This window comes from Pleurodeles waltl, chromosome 4_1 (genome assembly GCF_031143425.1).
Source record: "Pleurodeles waltl isolate 20211129_DDA chromosome 4_1, aPleWal1.hap1.20221129, whole genome shotgun sequence".
Classification (NCBI taxonomy): domain Eukaryota; kingdom Metazoa; phylum Chordata; class Amphibia; order Caudata; family Salamandridae; genus Pleurodeles; species Pleurodeles waltl.
In genome coordinates, this window is record NC_090442.1 from 71967526 (window position 1) to 71994702 (window position 27177).

General features: G+C 44.9%; 1 protein-coding gene across 1 annotated transcript in view; it reads left to right on the plus strand.

Moving 5' to 3' along the window:
• The window catches only part of KDM4A (lysine demethylase 4A), a 460608-nt gene that overhangs the window by 329626 nt on the left and 103805 nt on the right, over positions 1-27177 (plus strand). The window contains exon 15 of the mRNA XM_069227816.1: positions 7863-8061. Within this exon, the coding sequence (XP_069083917.1) occupies positions 7863-8061 (199 nt within the window). The remainder of the gene's footprint in view (positions 1-7862; positions 8062-27177) is intronic.

A 27177-nucleotide genomic window follows, 5' to 3' on the forward strand; every position in this document is an offset into this window, starting at 1 on the left:
AATCCTGAACACTTACTTCCAAATTTGGGGAACACCTCAAATAGATCTATTTGCAACAAAAGAAAATGCAAAATGCCAAAACTTCGCATCCAGGTACCCACACCGGCAATCTCAAGGCAATGCTCTGTGGATGAATTGGTCAGGGATATTTGCGTACGCTTTTCCCCCTCTCCCTCTCCTTCCATATCTAGTAAACCGATTGAGTCAAAACAAACTCAAACTCATACTAATAGCACCAACATGGGCAAGACAACCTTGGTACACCACACTACTAGACCTGTCAGTAGTACCTCATGTCAAACTACCCAACAGGCCAGATCTGTTAACACAACACAAACAACAGATCAGGCATCCAAACCCAGCATCGCTGAATCTAGCAATTTGGCTCCTGAAATCCTAGAATTTGGACACTTGAACCTCACACAAGAATGTATGGAGGTCATAAAACAAGCTAGAAGGCCATCAACTAGACACTGCTATGCAAGTAAATGGAAAAGATTTGTTTGTTACTGCCATAATAATCAAGTCCAACCATTGCATGCATTTCCAAAAGATGTAGTAGGATATTTACTACATCTACAAAAATCAAATCTAGCTTTTAATTCCATAAAAATACATCTCGCAGCAATATCTGCTTACCTGCAGATTACTCATTCAACTTCCCTATTTAGAATACCTGTCATTAAAGCGTTTATAGAGGGCCTAAAGAGAATAATACCACCAAGGACACCACCTGTTCCTTCATGGAACCTCAACATTGTCTTGACAAGGCTCATGGGTCCACCTTTCGAACCCATGCATTCTTGTGAAATGCAATACTTAACGTGGAAAGTTGCATTTCTCATTGCCATTACATCTCTAAGAAGAGTAAGTGAAATTCAGGCATTTACTATACAAGAACCATTTATACAAATACACAAAAATAAGGTAGTTCTAAGAACCAACCCAAAATTCTTACCAAAGGTCATCTCACCGTTCCACTTAAATCAAACTGTAGAATTGCCAGTGTTCTTTCCACAGCCAGACTCAATAGCTGAAAGAGCACTACATACATTAGACATCAAAAGAGCACTAATGTACTACATTGACAGAACAAAACTAATTAGGAAAACTAAACAACTATTTATTGCATTTCAAAAACCTCATACAGGAAATCCAATATCAAAACAAGGTATAGCTAGATGGATAGTTAGGTGCATCCAAACCTGTTATCTTAAAGCAAAGAGACAGCTGCCTATTACACCAAAGGCACACTCAACCAGAAAGAAAGGTGCTACCATGGCCTTTCTAGGAAATATTCCAATGAACGAAATATGTAAGGCAGCAACATGGTCTACGCCTCACACATTTACTAAGCACTACTGTGTAGACGTGTTATCTGCACAACAAGCCACAGTAGGTCAAGCAGTACTAAGAACTTTATTTCAAACTACTTCCACTCCTACAGGCTGAACCACCGCTTTTGGGGAGATAACTGCTTACTAGTCTATGCACAGCATGTGTATCTGCAGCTACACATGCCACCGAACGGAAAATGTCACTTACCCAGTGTACATCTGTTCGTGGCATTAGTCGCTGCAGATTCACATGCGCCCACCCGCCTCCCCGGGAGCCTGTAGCCGTTTGGAAGTAATCTTCAACATTTGTAAATATATTACTTTAACCTTCATTTTGTACATACTTATTCATTCCATTGCATGGGCACTATTACTAACATACACAACTCCTACCTCACCCTCTGCGGGGAAAACAATCTAACATGGAGTCGACGCCCATGCGCAATGGAACCAAAGTAGGAGGAGTCCCTCGGTCTCGTGACTCGAAAAGACTTCTTCGAAGAAAAACAACTTGTAACACTCCGACCCAACACCAGACGGCGGACTATGCACAGCATGTGAATCTGCAGCGACTAATGCCACGAACAGATGTACACTGGGTAAGTGACATTTTCCTTGCTATAGGGATTTTATTTTAAGTTCCCAGTCTCCGTTAGTGTCTATGGAAGGGTGTTGCAGTATAAATGGTTGGCCTTGTGTTCTGTTGGACTTACTCCAGCTTTGAATTGGAGTAGATTTTCTACTGTTTTGGGCCTTTTTTGGATGTAGTAACTTTAGACGTTCAGTTTATCAATGACATTGGACTTCTATTTTTGATTGGGTTACATCCCTCCACATAGTCCTCCCTAAACCTCCTATATCACCTTCTTATTCCTCCCTAACCTTCATCTATTTTGTCGGAAGCATACCCCATTTATCCAGAATTGGATCTTTCATAAATTCACATACTTGAATCATCCCCGTTGTCGAAGTGGAAGTCTCACGGTATCCTAAAAAGCAGTAAGTAAAAATGTCCATAGGCTATAATGCTAGCAAAACTTAAACATATAGCCTATCCGTGTCCTTTTAGAAAAAGAACCAAACTTGACACATGACCGATCGGGCGCCAGCACCCTCTAAAATATTCCCCAAAGAGGCTCATTCCTCCAGATTTTCTACCACTCTTCGTGTGAAGGGAGTCTCCCTGAGCTCTGCTCAGTTTGTTCCTCTCAAAACAACACTTTACTTCAGAAGATGTCTCATACTTCCAAGAAAAGCCTTTTTCGCCCTTGTAAGACCTGTGGCAAGAAAAGACTACATGTGGATGATCCACATAAAGACTGTTTATATTGCTTGCATCCTAAACATCAGGTAAAAGACTGCAAGATATGCCGCACCTTCTCTCTAAGACCCTGAGAGATAGAGAAGGAAGACTGTTAATTTGGTTACAGGCGAAATCCTGTACTTCAGGTGAGGAGAGTGATCCAGTAAGGCCTCATGAAAAGTCTAGATCTGCTGATCTGAGGCAGGCTGAGGAAGACAGAGAACATGACAAGACGCACCATAAAGAGGGTGCCAAGACCTTACAAGGCTCAGCTTGCTCTGAGCCATCTCCTCCTCGACGCAGGAAGGAATCCCGCCACCTTTCTTAATCAGAACCATCAAGTTCTAGAAAGGGTCCGCTTAAATTCAAGTCGACAATGACACTACCGCCAACGACAGCTTCTCACCTCCGCCTGCAGGAACTGGAACACCCGGCGGTAAGCCTCAAAGGCTCAAGCCTGGTGTTACAGTGCCCCAGGGCACTCCAGCCAGTGGAGATCTCCGCCCCTCAAACAAGCCCCCACTTTTGGCAGCAAGTCCGGAGGAATAATGAGAAAAACAAGGAGTCGTCACCCCCTCAGCCAAGACCACCACTAGTGTGACCCAGAGCTGAAGTGACCCTCTACTTGAGAAATCCTCCATCTGGCTTTGGAGGATTAGGACCAATAGCGATGTGCCGCCCTCCCCAGAGGGAGTGGGCACAAGGAGGGTGTAGCCATTGGATACAGCCCCTTGACCCTAAACACACCAATAAATTTAGTATTTAGGGGGTGACCCTGAACCCAGCTCTTCAGATTCCTGACGACCTCAAGAAAGAAGGACTGTTGAGCTGAAAACCCCCGCAGAGAAGAGGAGACGACAACCACTGACTCGGCCCCCGCCCTGTCGGCCCGTCTCCTGCTTCAAAAAGCTGTACAAGAAGAAGCAACATGTTCTGCAGGACCAGCGACCCCTGAAAAGCCTCTAGGGGACTGCCGGCATCACCGAGGACCAAGAAATTCCCATGGACTGCGGACCTGTCCAAAAAGAAGACAAAGAAACTATCTTTAAAGGGACTTTCACCTCACTCCAGAAGCGTGAGTCCAACTACTCTGCACCCGATGCCCCCGGCCCGTGTCCAGAAAAACCAACTAGCCAGAGAGGATCCCTAGGCAACTCCCAACTACGTGTCCACCCTGTGCTAACCTCTCTACACCTCCAAGACGACGCCTGCAGAGGGAATACCGAGGACCCCTCTCCCCCGACCACGACTGCCTGGGACGAAGATATCCGTCACCTGGAGAGACACTGCAGCCTGAGCCCCCAGGCCTGAGAGAAACCGACCACTAATGCAGCAACGACCAGCAGGCAGCCCTCACCCTTGCCCAGTCGGTGGCTTGCCTGAGATGCCCCCCTGTGCCCTGCCTGCAGCGCCTAAGCGACCCCCGGATCCCTCCATAGAGTTCTATTGAGAACCCAATGCCCTGTTTGCACACTGCACCCGTCCATCCCCATGCTGCTGAGGGTGTGGTTTTTGTGCCTACTTGGGGCCCCTCCAGTACTTGTCCAAACCCCCCTGGTGTGCCCTCCGACGTGGGTACTTAACTTCAAGCAGACCAGAGTACCCCCTGTCTCCATAGGGGCCCACATTATTTTGACTCCTGTTTGCCCTCTGCACCTAACCGGCCCTGTGTTGCTGGTGCTGGGTGTTTGGGGTTATCTTGAACCCCCAACGGTGGGCTATCTATGTCCCCGAGATTGAACCCGTATGTTTGTTACTTACCTCAAAAACTGCACCTTAATTACCTCCCCAGTAACTGTTGAAAATTACAGTGTCCACTTTTAAAATAGCTTTTTCTCATTTTAAAGAAAAGTGTGTACATTGTTGATTCCATTCAAAGTTATAAGTATTACTGTGCAAAGCACCTTTTATTTAATGTACTTACCTGCTAAATGAATCTTGTGGTTCTATAAATAAATTAACAAAATATTTTTCTATATAAAAACCTATTGGTCTGGAGTTAAGTCATTGAGTGTGTGTTTTCACTTATTGCCTGTGTGTGTACAACAAATGCTTAACACTACCCTCTGATAAGCCTAACTGCTCGACCACACTACCACAAATGGAGCATTAGTATTATCTATTATTGCCTCTGACAAGCCTCTTGGAGGTATACTATATCTCATTTTGATACAGTATATACAGAGCCAGCTTCCTACACTAGGTCTAACGATAAACTTCAAAAAATCTGTTATTCTTCTGACACTCAAAATAGTATTTTTTGGGTGCGGAACTCAACACCCTCATAAGCAAGGATTATCTTTCAATGGCACGGCAACAGAGGCTACCCAACATGGCTACCACTGTTTCAAAAAGAAAGTCCTTTCAGTGCGATCGTTCAAGTCTCCCCTAGGAATGATTTCCTCATCAATCACCTTGGTCCACCTAGCAATGTTGAAAATTAGGCCATTACAGGAGGAATTGCAACTGCAATGGACCCAATCTCAAGGATCCTTTGAGGATTTAATCAATACTACACTGGGTGGTGGAGACCCTGCGATGGTGGTCCCAAATCAGCCATATCTCTCATGGCTTGACTTTCCTATCTCCAATGGCAGATCTAATTATCACAACAGATGCTTCATTGGAAGGCTGGGGATGTCATTTGCAAGACGTGCATTCAGGGAAAATGGTCAAGCTCGCAGAAGAAATGCACATAAATCTGTTAGAGTTAAAGACGAAAACTCTTACGCTCAAAGCGTTCCTCCCGTGGATTTCAGGATCCTCAGTGATGGTCTGTGCAGACAACACAACAAGCATGTACTACGTCAACAAATAGGGAGGAACTCAATCTCTGTCCCTCTCAAGAGAAGCACAATCTCTCTGGGAATGGCTCACTCTTCACAAGATTTCTCTGAGAGTGGAACACCTTCCAGATATCAACAACGCCCTGGCGGACTCCCTCTGCAGAACGGACGACAGCTGCCACAAATGAGAGCTCAGTCAGAGGGAACTGGACAGCTTTCAGTGCTGGGGATGGCCACCCTTAGATCTGTTTGCGACCAACGAGAACACCAAATGCCAATTTTACGTCAGTCGATACCCTCTCCCAGGGTCGTGGGGGAATGCTCTTTCGATGCGATGGTATGGGATCTTTGCATATGCTTTTCCCCTCTTCCCAGTGATCCCCAGACTTCTCAAGAAGATGAAATCAGGGTTGCAAGTACATACTCGTAGCACCCAAGTGGCCCAGACAGTATTGGTACATGGAGCGCTTTCTCCTGTCGGTGGCCAATCCCATATGACTTCCCAGCAAGCACAACCTTCTAACGAAGAGTCAAGGTCAGATATTTCATCCAGATCCAGCCTCTCTCCTATTGCATGCATGGCTCCTGAATTCCATGAGTTCCAGAGCACGAGCTGACAGTACACACGACTTACAGGCTCAAGTAGAGGAGGTTATGTATCCAGTGCCAACAAAACAATATGCATCAGTTAAAGGTCTTGCCAGAGCAAATTATATCCTACCTCCTTGCTCTATCTAAAACTGGACTCAGACATGCCTCATGAAAGGTTCATCTGGCGGCTATGTCATCATACAGACGCTTTGCAAGTGCACCCTCCCTTGGTTCATCCTGGCTTATAAAACAATTTATGAAGGGTCTGTTTCGCACTTTTCCTCCTGTGCATCACCTCCTCCTCAATGGCATCTAAATATTGTCCTTTCACAATTTAATGAAAGCTCAGTTCGAGCCCATACACAGAGTGGATCTGAAATATCTCACATTGAAAGTGGCAACCCTCCTTGCACTTACATCCACTAGGAGAGTCCATGATGTACAGGCCTTTACCTCCAAGGAACCCTACCTCACTTTTTCAGCTGACTTTATTCTCAGAACAAATCCAAGATACATCCCTAAGGTGCCTTCATCTTTTCACCTAAACGAACCAGTGATATTGAGAACTTTCTTCCTGAATCCATCAACTGTGGCCGAAAGGACTCTCCACACACTGGATATCAAACGATGCTTGAAATTCTACCTTCAGCGTACTAAACAAGACTGTAAACAGACCAGCTACTAGTTTCCTATATACAAGGTCGTACAGGAGTTACTAAAGCAATGATAGCTCGGTGGATTGCATCCACCCTTCAGTTTTGCCATACAAAGGCTGGAAAACCACTAACCAGCAGGCCTAAGGCACACTCTACAAGAGCAATTTCAACCTCAGTTGCTCTGTTTTAGGGCATCACCTTGGACAAGATATGTCAAGCTGCAACGTGGAAGACTACACATCCTTTCACTCAGAATTACTGTTTGGAGTTGACACAAAGAGCAGATTCAGTCGTAGGACAGACGGTCCTCCGTCATCTATTCCTTAAGGTGAGCCTTTATTGAATGTATATGTTTAATTCGATATACAATTGCTTCTAACTCCTGCGCAATTATTGCTTGCTAGGTATTAATGTATATATAAGATAAGCTGAAATGTTGGCACCCACCGTGGGCATAACAATTATTATAAGTACTGCTGGCTATTCAGATTCAAGCATCTGAGTTTATGAAAGATCTAATACTGGATAAGAAAACAAGTTACTTACCTGTAACTACAGTTATCCAGTATTGGTATCTTTCATAAATTCACATGCGACCCACCCTCCTCCCCTTTGAGGCTCACATTACCTTTCCAATACATTCTCTTCACTCTAGTGCTAGAAAGTCTGAGGGAATGAGACTCTTTGGGGAATATTCTAGAGGGTGCTGGCGCATGATTGGTCATGTCAGGTTTGGTTCTTTTTTATAAAAGGACATGGATAGGCTATATGTTTAAGTTTTGCTAGCATTATAGCCTATGGAAATTTTTACTTACAGCTTTTTAGGATACTGTGGGACTCGCACTTCAGGAATGATTCAAGCATGTGAATTTATGAAAGATACCAATACCGGATAACTAGTTACAGGTAAGTAACTTGTTTTCTTTTCAACCGCGCCCCTGGTCTCCCCCACATTTGATACTAATTAGTACACTTGGATGTGTGAGGATTTTCCCTTAGAAACATAGAGGTTTGTGAATAGCATTTTGTAGTACTTTAGTAATTCTGTTGTAGTACTACTAAATGTATTCCAAATTACAGTTTGTAAATAGGCCTTTTATGTCCTTTTTGGTGTTGGTTCCCTCCAAAACTAGATAGAATTTCAGGGCGGAGTTGTTCTCTTGTGTGAAAGCCTGTGCTTTGTCCTTAGACTGAGTGTGCTGGTCAAAACATCAAAAGTGACCCTAGCGTCAGTGAAGTCTGCATCCGCACCAAGCCCCTGATCCCAGAGATGTGCTTCACAACGACAGGGTGGAGCACGGAACTGAACCTCACCACCCCATATCTGGAGGAAGATGGCACCAGCATCCTAGTCACCTGCAGAAAATGCTCTGTATGTGTGCATTCCAGTAAGTGTTACCATTTGTACTGCTATACCTGTGCAGGGAATGTTACGTACGCATCCTTACCACAATTTACCCATAATATTGGTTTGTTTTTCATGGTGTAAACAAAAGCAGGCAATCCGCATCAAAGCACTTAATGACATAGTATTATAGTATGAAAGTATAGAACATTTTTAATAGGTAAAAAAGTAGACCAATAACTAGTGAAATAAATAAAAATTAAACAAATGCGCCTTCAAATGTTTGGAAAAAAAACAAGCCTCACTTTGTCCTGTAGAGGCTAATCTGCCATTTGTTTTCCTTTATAAAAGACAAGTCTCATGCCGAATGACGGACTGTCTGTGAAATTTGCAGGGAACTTGTAATAACCATCTTCTGTGCCAAAATTTGTCCAAGTGAATAGCCTTTTAGTTTAGACAACCTAGCTTGAATAAAGGGTTTATAGGTGTATGTTGTTCAGATTTAATGGATACAACTACCTACAGATTTCTCACCTTTTGAAATCACTTATGTGATCAGCTTTTCAGTGGTTTTGCTTGTGTGAAGAAAGAAAAAGCACCAATGGGTCCTCTACTCTGTCCAGGGATCTGGGTGCAGGTGGGTCTTGGACTGTTGGGTTTCAGTCACTGGTGGCGGTCGCATTAGAGAGGGCCCACAGAAATAAGCTGCAGATGTTGGCTAGGGAATCGGTCCGGCTGAACCAACAAGAGGGCTCAAGTCTCACAAGTCTGGAGGACGCAGGAACACCAGTGGTCCTCTTCTCCTCAGTCTGTGGCGTCCGGGTGCAGAGGTGAAGAGGACAGTCAAATTGCTGTCCCCGGAGGCAATCGTGGTTGAATGGGGTATGCACAAAGAGGCAGCAGGCTTTGGTGTGAAGGTGGAAGTGGGAGAACCCACAGTGGACTTCGTCTGTGGTGAGGCTAGGGACCATGCTGGCATAGTCGGTCCACTTCAGCTCAGGCTAGGGGGCACAGTTGCATTGGTACTGTCCGGTGTCTGTTTCTAATGGTCCGGAGTACACTTTATTGTTGATTGGGCTCCTGCAAAGGTGCAGGGATGCAGCTCCGCTACTCCAAGGGAGTTCCCTGGTACTGGAGTGAGGGCTTTTAGTTTTCCGGGGCTTTTGGAATTTTCAGCAGCTGGAGGAAGAGGTGGCTTTGGCATGACTATTGAAGTTGGCTGGCAGGGTTGGTGCCAAGTCCATCACTGAATTTACGGGCATTAGTGGTGTGTAGGGTAGTAACCAATGGGCTACTAACCCTTGTAGTCAGTACACCCCCTATATGACAACTTCCTGTGGGAAGTGGGCATAACCCTGTCCCAGAATCCCTAGGCATGCCATCACAAAGATGGCTACCTCAGATATCTTGTGTCTGTAGGAAGCTGGCTCTGTATGTACTATACCAAAGTAAGATAGTGTGCACAGACTCCAGTGGATCCCCAGAGGCTTTACAGAGGCTAAAGTAGATAATACTAATGCTCTCTTTTGTGGTAGTGTGGTTGAGCAGGTAGCCTTATCAGAGGGAAGCGCTAAGCATTTGTTGCACACACTGTCAAGAAATGAGGCACACACTCAGTGACTAACTCCTGGCAAATGTTTATGTATCAAAAAATATTTGTTGTTACTTTATCTATAGAACCAAAGGTATCTTTGTTGCATGTAAGTACAGTTTCAAGAATTTATCACTTTCAGGTATCAAAAGCACTTTGTTTGGAATTCACAGATAAAACAGTTTTAAGGGAAGTAATACTTTTCAATATCAAAAGTAGACAGTGCAATTTTCATTGAAGGCAATGCAGTTCTGGGGTGGGGAGGAGTACATGCACAGCTTTACAGGTAAGTACTCGACGTACGGTCCCAGTCTTCAGGGGTTAAAGTGTCCACAGGGCAAGGTTTAGGAAGACACCTAGGGTGTACAACCAGCAACACAGGGCCGGCTGGGTGCAGAGGTCAAAGTTGGTGTTGAGTGCCCAATGGAATCCTATGGAGACTGGGGGCACTCAGAAGTGAACGGTTTGCAGGTAAGTACATGCGATCCCAGGGCACGGACCCTCAGGGTTTTAGATCAGCACCGGGGGCCACAGGTGAACACTAAACACACACCCTCAGTGGCACAGGGGCGACTGGGTGCAGGGTGCAAACACACCATCGGGCGCCCAGAACATTTCAGTGGAAAACTCCGGGTTCACAAAGAGGCTGCAGGCTCCAGGGGTCTTGGCTGAAGACCCAACGGCTGGACAGGTAAGCTGAGGCTCCTCTAGACTTCGATGGACTGTCAACTGGGTTCCCCAAGGCCAGGGGGGCTGCTGGTGTACCTTTTAGACGTCGGGTATCTTCACCAGATCCTGGCGCGGTCAGGGTGGTCTTCTGGATTCAGGCTGCAGGCGTCATTGTGGTAGTTAGGAGGGGTCAACGCATGGGAAACTTGAGGACGGAATCTCCTGGGGACTTTCTCTGGTCAGGTGGGCCACCGGTCTCTGGTTGTGGGCTTTGGGTGCAGAGAGGGCAGGACTCGTGGATCCGGAGGGTTCTGGAGTCCTAGTTGGAGTTTTCTTTGTGGACAGGGCCGCTGTCCTCAGGAGATCTTTGTCTTTAGAGAAGGCAGGTAGTTCTCTGGGGGTTTGTAGAGGTATGTGGGCCTGCAGGATGAGTTGTTTTCTTGTAGCAGTAGTCTTGAAGCTGCAGACAAGCCAGTAGGGCTGGGGCCAAGTCATTTGTCATCTGGAGTCTTCACTGCTGGTGCGGCTCTTCAGTCCTTCTTTTTTAGGTCACCAGGAATCTGAAGAGCAAGGTTCAGGGGTGCCCCTAAATACTAAATTTAGGGGTGTTACAGGGGTCAGAAGGCAGTAGCCAATGGTTACAGACCCTGAGGGTGACTATACCCTTCCTGTTCCCACTCCTTTTGGGGTGGGGGGGGGAGAGGGGACATACCTAACCCTATTCGCCACCACCCTCCAAAACAAGATGTGTGAAGCACTGGCAGGCCAGCCAAACAGTTTGTATAGGTTCCCTATGGGTGGCATAATACATGCTGCAGCCCATAGGGATCCCCTGGTACCCCAATGCCGTGAGTACCTAGGTACCATATACTAGGGACTTGCACGTGGGCATCAGTATGTCAAATGTGGGATGAAATACAGAGTTTGGGGGAGAGAGAGAGCATAATCACTGGGGTCCTGGTTAGCAGGATCCCAGTGAACACCGTCAAACACACTGACATCAGGCAGAAAAAGGGGGTAACCATGCCAAGAAAGAGGATATTTTCCTACAAATGTTTTCTCAAAGCATAAAAATTATTTTCGTCTTGGGCTAAGTTTGTTGGTTACTGTTTGCTTCTGAACATTTCAGGCATTTGATGGGTCTCCCTCCTTATCACTTAGACCTGGAAGGAACATTTCTTCTCTGTCTATGCCAGGTGCCTCCAACCACTCGATTGCAGGCTACCAGTAGCTCCGAGACCCATTCAGACTAGCTCACAGCCTAGAGTTCATTTTTAGGTTGAGCTTACGCAGCGTGCGTGCACTCTCTCCACATGTTCTAATCTACTTCTGTGGGCTTTCACCATGCCCATCACATTCCTTGGCCAGCCTTTCAAAATGCCTTTGGTTGCTTAGGTAAATGCATCACGTTTGTTCCACCTTGAGGCTGTTTTGTTACCGCCTTGGAGACTGACCCTGATGCACAATCTGCCATATACCGTAGTGTGGGCGCATTAATTTTCTCATTTGCCTCTCCGCGCTCCATGACGATATGTTGTTTCTTCCTCTTCCTTGTTTTTGGGCATCTCGCGGTTTGTTTCTGTTTCTTTGCAGTGTCTGCGCCTGTCAAAGGCTGCAAGCTGTTGGATGGGATTCTTATTTATTTATTTATTTTCTTTGCAGTTCTATATAGTGCAACTTTAACCCAAAGGTATTGGAGTGCTTTACATGAGCACCGGTTACATTGCACAAGGACACATTGATTTTTGGCAGGCACGGGGAGATTTAGTGATTTTGCACAGAATCAGAGTATGTTGAGCCAGCGCTGAGAGTCAAACCTGGTTTCCAAGCTCCAAAGTCGGCAACTCTTGGCAGTTACGCCACAAAATCTCCCCTAGGGTTCTTTGTCTGGTGGGTGTGCTTGTTGAGCGTGAGGACAGTCTGAGAAGTGAGGCTCAGCAGCTGGCAGACGTTTTGGTTTGCATGAACAGGCCTGGACTTACTGTTTTGTCAAAGATTTGTCGCAGTGTATCGGAACAGACTGCTTTGACTCCGTCTTTGATTTCTTTCTGCAGCCTGTGATATTAGACACAATATTGCCTCCAGTTTCCCACTTCGAGCGCTGGCGGTGCTTTTTTCTTTCAGTGCTGGTGCCTGGTGGCTTAGTGAACTGGACTTTCTTTTGTGTCTGACTCGCTCATGCCAGTCTTCCAGGCTGAGGTGTCACATGAAACCTAAAGTTTACGGTTTCTGCATCTGAAACACAGAAGTCTTCAAGGTGTGTTTGCTGCAGAGTCTTGTCTACGCTCTCATGGCAGCCTGTAGTACAGTTTCAGTATCTTTGCTCCTGGTCATTAACACATGGTGAGCAAGGGCCTTCAGTTTGGCCACGGAGGAAGGTGACACCAGGATTCTGCTGAATTCCTATACGAATGCTGCCTAACTGCAAACTCTTTACTATGCTTTAGCACTGTCAACACCCACCTTACTTACACCTCCTACGCATTGATCTTCCCCATCTGACTGATGCCTTCCACACTAGAAGTCATCCTTTCTCTACCTACATACTCCTTGATATCTTCCAGTGAGCTGTCCCTTTTGTACCAGACTATCTGGTGTTGGTACAGTAACCTTCAAGTCTGAGCCAAATGAAATAAATTGTGTGCAAATCCAGTTTTTAAACCTTATGCTGGTACTGTCAGTCAACCCAGCTACCTTAATTTGCATGCAACTGTTTCTTAAAAACATTTCTTTAAATAAATACTTCTCAATGCAGTGCTATGATGTGCCTATTAGTGCCAAAGCTTCCACATTAAAGACAGTAGATGTTGTAGCACCCAGGATAATGTGCTGCATGGATAAATACTTACAAGGTCCCAAAAGCGAGATGTTGGCTATGCCAATGCTTGTTAAACAAGCACAGGGTCACATTTTTCCTTTTAAAGTTAAGGGAGGGTTGTGTTTATTTTACATTATTATTATCATTAGGCTGCAGATAGCAGGGACTGATGAGGAGCAGTGCTGGAGTCTAATGTATTACCCAAAGCAGAGGTCAAGAACTGAAGTATTCAAATATTAACTAAAAGTCCTTTTCAACTCAAAATTGGAGCATGCGAACAAAATGTTTCTCATTGCTTTTAAATCAGAAAAAAATAAAATGAAAAGTTACCTTAATGATTAAGTTTTTATTTTAATTTTCTCAATTTGTTTTCAAAGTGTTGCATTTGCAAACAGCAGGCCTCTTGCACTGTCATACTCATAACTGAAAAATACAGTAATTTTGTAGATGGGAGAAATTTAGAGTGCAGAAAAATGTTCTACATTATGAACATTTTTGCACCTTCAATTTCTCCCATTTAAAAAAAATTGTTGCAGGTTTGTTATACATGTAACGGTTACATATATGGCGAAAGGTATGTCCTGCGTGACAAAATACATACGACACAGGCTCTCAGTTACCCATAGCCCATCCACATACACACATGTTCATACATCCCCAAAGACCATGCTCTCACTGACACACATGGCAGCCCTGTCATAGTGCCCCTAGTCAAAGTATTTTGTTCAAACCATAGTCTCTGGCTCTATGGACATTAGGCTTAAAGTCAAGGAAGGTGAGGATGTGGGGGTGTCTAGTAATAATGCGCAAGTTGTTTAGCCTTCGGTAGCTCAGGATGATTTTAACTCATCAGAAGTAGCTCTTACTACAGAAAAGGTTGAAGACCCTGTGTCTACGCATTTCACCAACTCCTACGATTTAGACTTGTAGGTTATATGAGAGCCCACTCTGCTTGTTCACCTTACTCCGTCCCTTGTAAGACCTCACCTCTGTATTTTGATGTGTCTTTCCAGAAGGTTTCCAGAAGAGTGGCAAAGAAACTGAACATAGAAACATACACTCCTACAGTTTAAACGTCAGTATTTTGTTTAGATACTGCAAACAAAACAATCTGCTCACATTGTTTTGGTGGATCACTTCTGAATCCTTTGCCTGATATGTTATGCACACATGTGACCATACGTGCTGTGAAAAAAGAACAGAGAAGGATTTACTATTGTTTTACGAATTCATTCTGGCAAATCTTCGTGCAGATTTACTTGTTGTGGCTATGACCACAGTGACGTACTGGGCCCAGGATTCAACATCTTCAGCTCCTTCTGAGACCTATAGCAGGAGGCAAGGAGGACTGACAAGTCTTCATATTAAGAGCTCTATATTCTGCTGCCCTCCTCTGTTGTGACCATTCTCTGTGGGACACTATGAAGCAATTTACTGAATCCCTCTCCATGGATAAGGAAGATGATTTTCAGGAGCTTGTTAGGGAGAGAGGGTGATTATTTAGGACAGAGTCATCAGTGCTTCAGAGGACAGATTGAATGTGAATTCCTTTGTGAGCCTTTCCATTAGATGGTGGTTGTAGCTAAGTCTTACCAATCTAATACCACTAGTTTGACAAAACAATACTATTAGTTCCTCGTGTACAAAGGTACTTTGTGGTCACAAATCCTGCAGTGGAATGTATCCATGGTTTGTGACCACAGTTGCTCTTGCAAACCATTGATCATGTACCATCCTCCCCGAATTGCCGTGGTAACTGATCCACAAAAAGGAAATATGTCCCCATGGTGCAGCTTCCCCGGAGGGATTAGTTTTGTTCCAACCGTTTTTGTGGGTGGGGGGGTGTTAAGCAGTGCCTGTAATTCCCTGCATCATAGGGGTCACAGAAGATACCAAGATTACATGCAAGTAATAAAATTGTTTTTCTAAATGGAGAATGTTTTTTTTTATAGACAACACTTGGGGTGAGCACTACCAGGACAGCATAGGGCTCTCACAAACTAGATTAGGAACACACTTGGTACGGTCCTGATGAATTGCAGTGGATTCTAGGTGGGAACACGCAGGCCTTCTGACTGCACTCAAGGATCATTATTCAGGGAGAGTAATGTAGAACTGAGATTAGAAGAAAGTAACTTTGAGTTCTGTGATACAAATACACAAAGGGGATTGTTGGCCCAGGTAGATAGGTGGTTAGTGGCGGTACAAGGTAACCGCTAACTGCACAGGACCAAAGGACAATGCTATTTTAACTTTTTTTTTTAACAAGTGAAAGTAAAAAAATTAACTAATACGTATTGAACATAACTGTAATGAGAACCTATTACAGAGTAATGGAGAAATAAATCTCTTACTTTGGCTTATTTCCTTTTTTAATGGAGGGAACATTCCTGTTCGATGGTATGTGTAGCTGTAGATACACATGCTTTGCATAAGTCCGCTTCCAGTGTTGGGCTCCGAGTGTTACAAGTTGTTTATCTTCAAAGAAGGTTTTTGAGTTACGAGATCGAGAGACTCCTCCTCTCTGTGGTACTGCGCATGGGCATCAAGTCTTTTGTTAGATTGTTTTCTGTCCGCCTGTCGGATTATCTATAATCGATCCGATTTAGAAAGTTTGGATAGATTTTTTTTTTTTTGTTGTTGTTTTTTTTTGCCCTTCAGATGGGCCTTGCCCTTTTAGGGCCTACTTCAATGTTGGACTGGTGGAACAAACTCCGTTTCGATTCTGTCCTCGGTGACTAAATTCCCATACACCAACCAGCATTTGGGCTGTAATCACTGTTTATCTCTCGATCACCAAGAAGAGATTTGAGACGCCTGCAGATCGTTTGAATTTAAGAAGACTCTCCAGGATTGAAGAGCTCGTCGTCAGGAAATGGCATCCAAGTCCACAGAAGACACACCTTATATTTTTGGTGAGAAACACGCGCAGGCGGAAGTAGGACAGGCTATGGCATTTTCCATCAGAGACTCTGACTCTAAACAAGACCCGATGCTGACAGCCACGCCATACCTCTGGTTCTAAACAGCATAAATTGCATATTCAAAAAGACACAGGAAGGAGAAGTGCTTCTCCTCCAGTGACTACTAAAAGGAAATTAGCTTTTCAGGAGACCTTAAATGCTGGACCTCCACCAAAGAAGGTCTCAAAAGACAAGGAGAGAGAAAGGGCTATTTCAGCAAACCAGTCTTCACCACCACATTCTCCTGTTCTTCCTTCCACACCATCACCCACATATGAGACATAGCTTCACAACAGACATCCTCAGCATCACCACACAGGGATGATCTTGGTGACCCATCCATGGGATCTATATGATCCTGATCCTATTCTTTAAATTTGATCCAGACTTGTATCCTGCTAGACCGTCTCCACCAGACGACACTACTGCATATAACCAGGTCATAGCCTGAGTAGCTGCTTACCATAATGTGCAGATGCTTACAGATCATATAGAGAAGAATTTCCTTTTAGCACATTAACATCTACGCACAAGGAATATCAATATCTTCCAATGGTCCCAGGAATGCTCAGACATTCATCTGACATTTTCAAAGAATCGGTGAAGGCCAGAATTATCATTCCTAGTGTGGATAAAAAATATAAACCTGCACCCTCTGAACCAGTTTTTATCACAACTCAGTTACCACCAGTGGTTAGAGCAGCAAGGAAAAGGGCGAACAGTCGGTCAACAGGAGATGCTCCTCCTCCAGATAAGGAGAGCAAAAAGCTAGATGCAGCAGGTAAAAGGGTAGCTTCACAAGCTGCAAGTCACTGGGGGATAGCCAATTCACAAGCTCTCTTAGCTAGATATGATAGGGCCCACTGAGATGAGGTGGAAGAACTGTTGCAGAATCTTCCAACAGAGCATCAGAAGCGGGGACAACAAATATTCACAGAAGGGCAAGCATTATCTAATAAAGCTATTAGATGCGCTACAGATGCGGTTGGTACCACAGCTAGAGGAGTCAACACCAGTGTAGTCATCAGAAAACATGCTTGGTTAAGATGTTCAGGGTTCAAACCTGAGATACAGCAAGGTGTCTTAAATATGCTCTTTGACAAGGAACATCTATTCGGCCCAAAATTTGACGCAACTATAGAGAAACTTAAGAAAGATTCTGAAAGGGCTAAGGTGATGGATGCATTATACACCACACCCACCAGAGGAAATTTTCATAGGCCACAGTTTAGAGGTGGGTTCAAGCCATCAGTCACAGAAACATCAACTTCTCAGCAAAAACAGACCTCACAGTTCTACACAAGAGGATCATTCAGAGTTTCCTATAGAGGATCCAACAATAGAGTAAGATGCAAACCATCCGCTTCCAGAGGTTCCTCTACCTCAAATAAACAGTGACTTACTCACCATTCCCACAGCGCACACATCTTGTGTAGGAGGAAGACTGGTAAATTTCTATCTACAGTGGCACATCATCACCACAGACCAGCGGTTCGGTCTATTTACCAACATGGATATTGTCTAGAACTCATTTCTACTCCACCAATCATTCCCCCTTGGTCACAGACTCTCAGGGCCATCTCACTCTACTGAAAGAGGAGGTATAACCACTACTACTCAAAGAAGCCATAGAGATAGTACCTATATCCCAACAGGGATCAGGAGTATATTCACTATACTTTCTGTTCTCCAGTATTGCATCTTTCATAGATTCACATGCTTGAATCATCCCCGTCGTCGAGGTGGGAGCCTCACGGTAAGTTTAAATAGATAAAGCAGTAAGTCAGTAAAAGTAAAACCAGTAGGCCCCAGTAGGCCTCATAAGGTATTTTACAGTCTATCCACTTTGTTTTGTGAAAAGACCCAAACTTCAGTCTCAACCAATCAGTATTCAGCCCCTCCCAAACAGTCCCAACAGAGGCTGAATTCCCTCAGATTTTCTACCGCACGTCGTGTGAAGGGAGTCTCCCTGAGCTCTGCTCAGTTTTTTCCTATTTTCTGATTGAAGATTAGTTTTTTTCTCTCAGGAAACATTGCTACAGCTCCACTATGTCTGAAAAGGCAAAAAAGGGTCTGTTCAGAGATTGTGACACCTGTGGGAAGAAGAGACTGCATGTTGATGACCCCCACAAGAAGTGTATTTATTGCCTTCATCCAGACCACAAGGTGAGAGACTGCAAAATCTGTCGCACCTTTAGTCAAAAAACCCTCAAAGACCGGGAGGGTAGACTTCTCTTATGGCTACAAAAACAGAAAGCCTTAGAGCATCCTTCCTCAGATGACACCGAGGCATCATCAAGAGAAGCAGAGGGTCGGATGAACCACCAAGGAAGGTGCTCAAGAAGACAAGACAAGTCTCTATTGGGACGAAAAAGGATGTTTTTCATTCAGAGACATTTAAACATGGGCCAAAAAAGGTTAATTCGGAACCTACTACGCCTTTACACCACAAAAGTACCTCAAAAAAGCCATCTCTGTCACCACAAAAAGAGCCAGAACAACTCTTTTCGGTGAAAAAACATCCGTCGACGACCACCCCGTCGACGACTGTGTCGACGGTAACAGCGACTACGGTATCGTCGACGTTCACAACGCCAGCCTCACCGATGATTATGACGTCGTCGCCGTTGTCATCGACGACGATAATTACGGCAATTTTTTTTAAGAACGCTTCGTCGGCAACCACATAGTCGACAGCGGAGGCCTCCTGGGTTCACCAATCAACCAGGGCACTCCCGTCTACGAAACACCTCTCAATGAGGTTCAAGAAGGCACTGCCGACGACGGCACCTACACGACCGTCGTCGATAAAGTACCCGTCGAAAAAGAGACCGTCGACGGAGCATTCGCTGACAAAGGACCCGTTAGTAAAGACGACGACGGGAGACCCGTCGACGAGAGACCCGTCGACGAAGGAACCGTCGACGACAGAACCGTCGACGACAGAACGGGCCAATAGAGAGCCGTCGACGAGGGAACCGCCGACGAGTGAACCGTCGACGATCATATCATCTACAGCATTAACAATATACAAACCATCCACCTTCCTGGATACTTCGCCTCACCATTCCTCGTACCATCAGGACGATTCCTCCAGATTCTTACCCCTTTCAATTATTAATATAGGGGACAAGGCGTCTGATATTCTTCCGATGCATACCTCACCAAGTAAAGTGTTGCCATTCCCACCACAACATCTTTTAGAGAATGAGGACGACGACACATACTCGCAGAACGACGGAATGTTTGGGGCAGCTAGTAGCCCGCCACAACTCAATGTAAAATGCCAAGAGTTTGACGAGGAAGAGGATCAACAGTATCAGCCTAGTTATGCCTCAACATCTTATCCACAGACACAACAACCATCGCCCCTCGCTATGCCTAGCACATTAGTAACAGATCTTCAATTTATGTTGAAGGACTACTATAGAAGGTTTCCACCGTCAACTCAGTCCACGCCACCTAGACCTGAGAGCTACCAGACACCTCAGCAAGCTCATATTACTAGCCTTTCCGTAACGCCACAGGCTACTATACCTGTAATTAGCCAAACCCAGGAAACTTGCCCCTCATCGGACGACGAAAGGGAAGAGAGTGAGCTAAGAGTTTCGGCGAATAGTGAATGGGATGATTACCTCGTCCCCACACCATCTCCACCACCAGCAGGTCCAGTAGATTCTCCTCCAGAGGACATAGGAGGTTTCCATAATCTGATAGAGCGAGCGGCGAAACGTTTTGGCCTTGCAATTGTTTCTCATGAAACCGAATGTTTTTTGTACGACTTTAAAGAGCCATCAAAAAGATCTGTACGAGCCATACCCATTGTCGATTTCTTATGGCAGGAGGGTTTGAAGGCAATGAAAAACCCAGCAACAGTGCCTTCACAAATGCCAAGACTAGAGAAAAAATATAAGGCCCCAGATGATTCTCCGGCCTGTCTAGTCTCACAGCCGAAACCTGACTCTGTGATATCACAGGCGGCTCAGCGACGTTCCAAAAACCCCTCCACACCTATTGCGTCTCCCCCGGATAAAGAAGGAAGGAGATTAGACAATATTGGCAAGAAATTCTCCTCTGTGGCCGCAGTCACCGTTAAGGCGGCTAATTCCCTCGCCATCTTGGGAAGGTACGATCGCCAGATGTGGGCAGACATGTCTGCTTTTTTAGATTTACTGCCGGAAGACGTCAAGGTGGAAGCAAAGAAGGTCTTGCAGGAGGGAGAAAGGGTCTCCGCAGAAATAATAGACAGCGCAATAGACATTTCTCTCACTGGCTTTAGACAATTAGCTGGCGCAGCAGTCCTGCGCAGACAAGGATGGGTAAAGGTGACTTCTTTCAGACCAGAAGTCCAGACTCGTGTTCTTGACATGCCTTTCGATGGAGAGAGTTTGTTTGGCAAACACGTCGACGACATGTTGCAGGCTATCAAGACGGATACCGATACGGCAAAATCCCTAGGTACCCTGCAATATAAAAAACAACCTTTTCGTGGAGCAAGGGGTAGAGGTAATTACTCCTTTCGAGGTGGATACCAGCAATACAGGTCACAATATCCATCTTCCTCCACAGGATCACGACAGCAATACCATCAGCAACAGCAGCATTATCGATTGCCTCCGGCCGCAGCTTACAAACACCCAGCTAGAGGACGAGGAGCTGCCCGGGGAAGAGATACAGGCAGGAAACAATGACTCGCTGATCATCTCAACGCTTCCCCACCAACCAACATCGAGGGTCGGAGGTCGCATCACTTCCTATTTCCCCAACTGGAAGGCGATCACATCGGACAGATGGGTACTCGATGTAGTGGCCAGAGGTCATACTCTGGAATTCACTCAAACACCACCAACTGTTCCTCCATCGGGCCCACCGCCTCCGAGGTTGAACCAACTCCTCAGGGAAGTAAGAATAATGTTGAGAAAAGGAGCAGTGGAACCAGTCCCTTTATTTCAAAAGAACAGGGGATTCTACTCCCGGTTTTTCCTTGTAAAGAAATCCTCAGGAGACTGGCGCCCCATTCTGGACTTGAGAGCCCTGAACAAGATTCTGAAGAAGCAATCGTTCAGGATGGTAACTCTACAGGATGTCCTGCGTCTGTTAAATCCCGGAGATCGCATGGCATCCCTAGACCTCCAGGATGCCTATTTTCATATCCCCAGATATCGCAACCATCGCAAATTCCTAAGGTTCAGAGTGGGAAGTATGCACCTTCAATTCTGAGTTCTGCCATTCGGCCTCAAATCAGCCCCCAGAATCTTCACAAAAATGTTAGCTCCGGTAGCAGCACATCTCCGCCAGTCAGAGATCCAGGTCTTCCCTTACCTGGACGACTGGCTTATAAAGGCACCCTCAAAATCGCAAGTGAAAAATCATATTTTCCATTGCCTTCAATTGCTACACAACCTAGGGTTCGTAGTCAATTATCAGAAATCTCAACTCTACCCCAAACAGGAATTGAATTTCTTGGGGGCAATTCTGGACACAGTCCGCAACAAAGCCTACCCATCTCACGAGCGGAAACAAAAGTTAACCTTGTTTCAAAGGCTCTCCAGAAGAAGGTTCGTTTCAGTCCGCATCTACAAATCATTGCTCGGAATGATATCTTCATGCATTCCGCTAGTCCCAGATTGCAGGCTCCATATGCGACCCCTACAAGAACAATTAGACATACAATGGACCCAGGTCAACGGTTCCTTCGAAGACAAGATTCGCATAACGCCTCCAATGAAGAACATCATGAGGTGGTGGGCGAATCTAACCAATTTGTCAAACGGACTGTCTTTTCTTCTCCAAACACCAAGTTACATAGTAACAACGGATGCCTCTCTTGCAGGATGGGGGGCACATTGCCAGGACCTGCAAATCAGCGGAATCTGGAATCAGAAAGAACGTCAGCTTCACATCAATTATCTGGAACTCAAGTCAATACACTTAGCTCTGAAAGCTTTCTTACCAAAGATACAGAGTTCAAGCGTCTTAATCAGGACAGACAATACAACCAGCATGTTTTATCTAAACAAGCAAGGAGGCACAAGATCCCTACAACTTTCGCAGCTAGCCCAACAAATTTGGACATGGGCCATAAAGCGCAATATTTCACTCAAGGCGGAGCATGTGCCAGGACAAACCAATATTCTAGCAGACACCCTGAGCAGGACAGTGATTCCTTATCACGAGTGGGAACTAGACCAGAAAACTCTCAACAGCCTTTTTCTATTATGGGGCAAACCGAACTTAGATCTATTTGCCACTCTCGAGAACAAGAAATGCCAGTTCTACGCAAGTTGGCTTCCCCAAAAAGATTCGTGGGGGAATGCGTTTTCGATGAGATGGTCCGGAGTTTATGCCTACGCTTTTCCTCCGATCCCACTCATTCCGAGAGTCATCAACAAACTGAAGGCGGAGGGGTGTGTCGCCTTCTGCTCCTAGCTCCCAAATGTCCCAGACAAGTCTGGTATACGGAGCTCCTCATGCTCTCCGAACGACCACATCTACGACTCAGACAGAGCCCGACTCTCTTAACGATGCACCAGGGACAAGTCAGACACCCAGATCCGTCATCTCTTCATTTGTCAGCTTGGCTCCTGAATGCAATGAATACTTGAATCTCAACATTTCCCCGGAGTGTAGAGACATATTGGCGAAAGCTAGAGCGGACACTACCAACAAAACCTATCAACTTAAATGGAAACGTTTTTGTGTATGGTGTGCAACACAAGATATACATCCTTTGTCCTCTACTCCGGAACAGATACTTCCATATCTCCTGCTCCTTGCAAAATCAGGGCTTGCATATTCTTCTATTCGGGTACATCTGGCAGCAATCTCCAGATACCGCAGATCTCCAGACAGAGTTTCTTTGTGTTCCACTAGAATCGTCAAACAATTTATGAAGGGCCTTTTTCGGGTTTTCCCGCCAGTTAGAAAGCCTCCACCATTATGGTCATTGAATGTGGTATTGATGCAGCTTATGAAAGCCCCCTTTGAACCAATCCACAAAGCTGACCAAAAATTCATTTCATGGAAAACAGCGTTACTGCTAGCTCTTACTTCAGCAAAGAGAGTCAGTGACATTCAGGCTTTCACTATCAAACAGCCTTTTCTCCAATTCACAAACTCAGGTGTCATCTTGCGCACAAATCCAAAATACATCCCGAAAGTTCCTTCAACGTTTCACCTAAATGAACCAGTTATCTTAAAAACCTTTTTTCCAAATCCGCAAACAGTAGCGGAAAAAACATTACATTCCCTTGATATTAAAAGGTGTTTAAAGTTTTATCTGCAGAAAACTCGAGCTCTCCGCCAGTCGGATCAATTGTTTGTAGCTTTCGGAGGAACAAGAAAGGGACATGCGGTGTCCAAACAGACTATAGCAAGATGGATTGGTCTGGCAATTCAATTCTGCCATTCAAAAGCAGGAAAACCGCTCCACACCAAGGTCAGAGCCCACTCTACAAGATCGGTAGCCACTTCTGCTGCATTATTTGCAGGGGTACCACTACATAGCATCTGTAGAGCAGCAACATGGTCCAGCCAACACACATTTACGAGGCATTACTGTCTCGAAGAAACGAACAACGTCGATACAGCAGTGGGGCAGGCAGTGCTGAGGCATTTATTTCGATAAGGTGAGCCTCTAACACATCCCACCACCACACTCAAGGTATGTTCATTATTGGTTCTTAGTCTTCTTAATAGCTACAGTGTGTTTTACTCTACATTTCTGCTTCAGATTGTTCATTTCTTTATAATGTCTTAGCTTGTCGTACTCTTCATCATCATGAAAAGAGTACAGGTTTTTTCTGCCACACACCTGTTATTGCTCTTCTATTCGAATGTCTATTGATGTACATATATTAATAGGTATGTGGTTTTTAAAGCTGAACTGATGGGATTCACATCATTTGTGAAATTACAAATAGAATTACAGTCAATGTAATTCACTAATTAAGAAAGCATTACTGCTCGTTATTCTGATTCAAGCATGTGAATCTATGAAAGATCCAATACTGGAGAAGAAAATTAGTTACTTACCTGTAACTGCAGTTCTCCCGTATTGGTATCTTTCATAGATTCACATGCGACCCACCCTCCTCCCCTCAGAGGCTCCCCTATTATACAGATATTAAACTTCACACTCCTACTAGAAAATCTGAGGGAATTCAGCCTCTGTTGGGACTGTTTGGGAGGGGCTGAATCCTGATTGTTTGAGACTGAAGTTTGGGTCTTTTCACAAAACAAAGTGGATAGACTAAAATACCTTATGGGGCCTACTGGTTTTACTTTTACTGACTTACTGCTTTATCTATTTAAACTTACCGTGAGGCTCCCACCTCGACGACGGGGATGATTCAAGCATGTGAATCTATGAAAGATACCAATACTGGAGAACTGCAGTTACAGGTAAGTAACTAATTTTCATACTAAAGAAAGACAACACATTAAGACCAATGCTCTATCTCGGGCCGCTCAATCTATAACCCTTTCAGAACACTTTCATATGGTCACTCTACAAGATGTCATTCCCCTACTACAAAAAGGGGATTACATGACATCATTAGATCTTAAGGATCCCTATTTTCACATTCCCATACATCCAGCACATCACAAATACTTAAGGTTTGTCATTGCAGGAAAGCACTACCAATTCAAAGTACTACCATTTGGAGTAAAAACAGCACCCAAGGGGGTTCACTAAATGTTTAGCTGTAGTTGCAGCATTCCTAAGACAACACATACATCTCTTCCCATATCTAGATGACTGGTTCATAAAAGCCAGTACAATCCAAGTTTGTCAACAACACACTCCATAGATCTCCTACACAGTTTGGTATTCACAATCAATCATCTCAAATCCCACCTGCAACCATCACAAATACAGCCATATCTGGGAGCAATTCTGAATACTGAGTCAGGGTAAGCATATCCAAACCCAGTAAGGATTCAAGCATTTCACAATTTAATATCTCAACTACAACACAACCACACTTACACAGTAAAGTTAGTGATGAAACTGTTTGGAATAATGGATTCATGTGTAGCCATAGTTCCAAATGCAAGACTGCACATATGGCCACTACAGCAGTGCCTTTCCCAACAGTGATCTCAGTCGCAGGGTCAGCTTCAGGATCTAGTGGTGTTGGACCACCAGACTCCCCGCTCTCTGCAATAGTGGAATCACACCTACCTCTCAAAAGGGCGGCCCTTTCAGAAACCTGTGTCTCAGACCACTATCACAACAGATGCATCACAGATAGGTTGGGGAGCTCATCTCAACAACCTACCTATACAAGTGGAATAGGACTCCAACCAAAAGACTTATCATATAAGTTACTTGGAATTGCTAGAAGTATTCCTAGCACTGAAGGCTTTTGTGACACAAATTGCACACAAGGTAGTGTTAATATGTAGAGACAATATGACGACAATGTATTATCTGCAAAAACAAGGGGGACACACTCATCTCAACTGTCCCTTTTAGCCCAGTCAATTTGGAAGTGGCTGGTTCGAAATCACATTCTCACAGCTCCCATGTGAGTACGTCAACATTGGTACACAACTCTATTGGATCTGTCTGTGGTACCACATCACAAGCTGCCAAACAGACCAGATCTGTTGACTCATAGGAGAGGCCAAATCAGACACCCAAATCCTAGCACACTCAATCTTGCGATATGGCTGTGGAAGTCCTAGAGTTTGGGTACCTGCAACTTCCACCTGAATGTATGGATATTTTAAAGGAAGCACGCACGCCCACAACTAGACATTGTTATGCAGCTAAATGGCCACTTAAGGCTTCAGTACAATATATTCTCTGCTATTTGTTACACTTACAAAAAGCTAATTTGGCATACTCCTCTATTGGGCTTCATTTAGCAGCTATAGCTGCTTAGCTTCAAAGTAGACAACATATTTCCATATTTAGAATTCCTGTAATAAAAGCTTTTTATGGAGGGCCTTAAGAGTCGTTCCACCTAGAGTTCCTCCAGCTCCTGCATGAAATCTTAACATTGTACTCACAAGACTTATGGGCTCACGATTTGAACCTATTGTAGGAAGTTGGCTCTGTATGTGCTACTTCAAAGTAAGGAATAGCATGCACAGAGTCCAAGGGTTCCCCTTAGAGGTAAAATAGTGGTAAAAAGAGATAATACTAATGCTCTATTTTGTGGTAGTGTGGTCGAGCAGTAGGCTTATCCAAGGAGTAGTGTTAAGCATTTGTTGTACATACACATAGACAATAAATGAGGTACACACACTCAGAGACAAATCCAGCCAATAGGTTTTTCTATAGAAAAATATCTTTTCTTAGTTTATTTTAAGAACCACAGGTTCAAATTCTACATGTAATATCTCATTCGAAAGGTATTGCAGGTAAGTACTTTAGGAACTTCAAATCACCAAAATTGCATGTATACTTTTCAAGTTATTCACAAATAGCTGTTTTAAAAGTGGACACTTAGTGCAATTTTCACAGTTCCTAGGGGAGGTAAGTATTTGTTAGGTTAACCGGGTAAGTAAGACACTTACAGGGCTTAGTTCTTGGTCCAAGGTAGCCCACCGTTGGGGGTTCAGAGCAACCCCAAAGTCACCACACCAGCAGCTCAGGGCCGGTCAGGTGCAGAGTTCAAAGTGGTGCCCAAAACGCATAGGCTAGAATGGAGAGAAGGGGGTGCCCCGGTTCCGGTCTGCTTGCAGGTAAGTACCCGCGTCTTCGGAGGGCAGACCAGGGGGGTTTTGTAGAGCACCGGGGGGGACACAAGCCCACACAGAAATTTCACCCTCAGCAGCGCGGGGGCGGCCGGGTGCAGTGTAGAAACAAGCGTCGGGTTTGTAATGGAAGTCAATGGGAGATCTAGGGATCTCTTCAGCGCTGCAGGCAGGCAAGGGGGGGGGTTCCTCGGGGAAACCTCCACTTGATCAAGGGAGAGGGACTCCTGGGGGTCACTCCTCCAGTGAAAGTCCGGTCCTTCAGGTCCTGGGGGCTGCGGGTGCAGGGCCTCTCCCAGGTGTCGGGACTTAGGATTCAAAGAGTCGCGGTCAGGGGAAGCCTCGGGATTCCCTCTGCAGGCGGCGCTGTGGGGGCTCAGGGGGGACAGGTTTTTGTACTCACAGTCT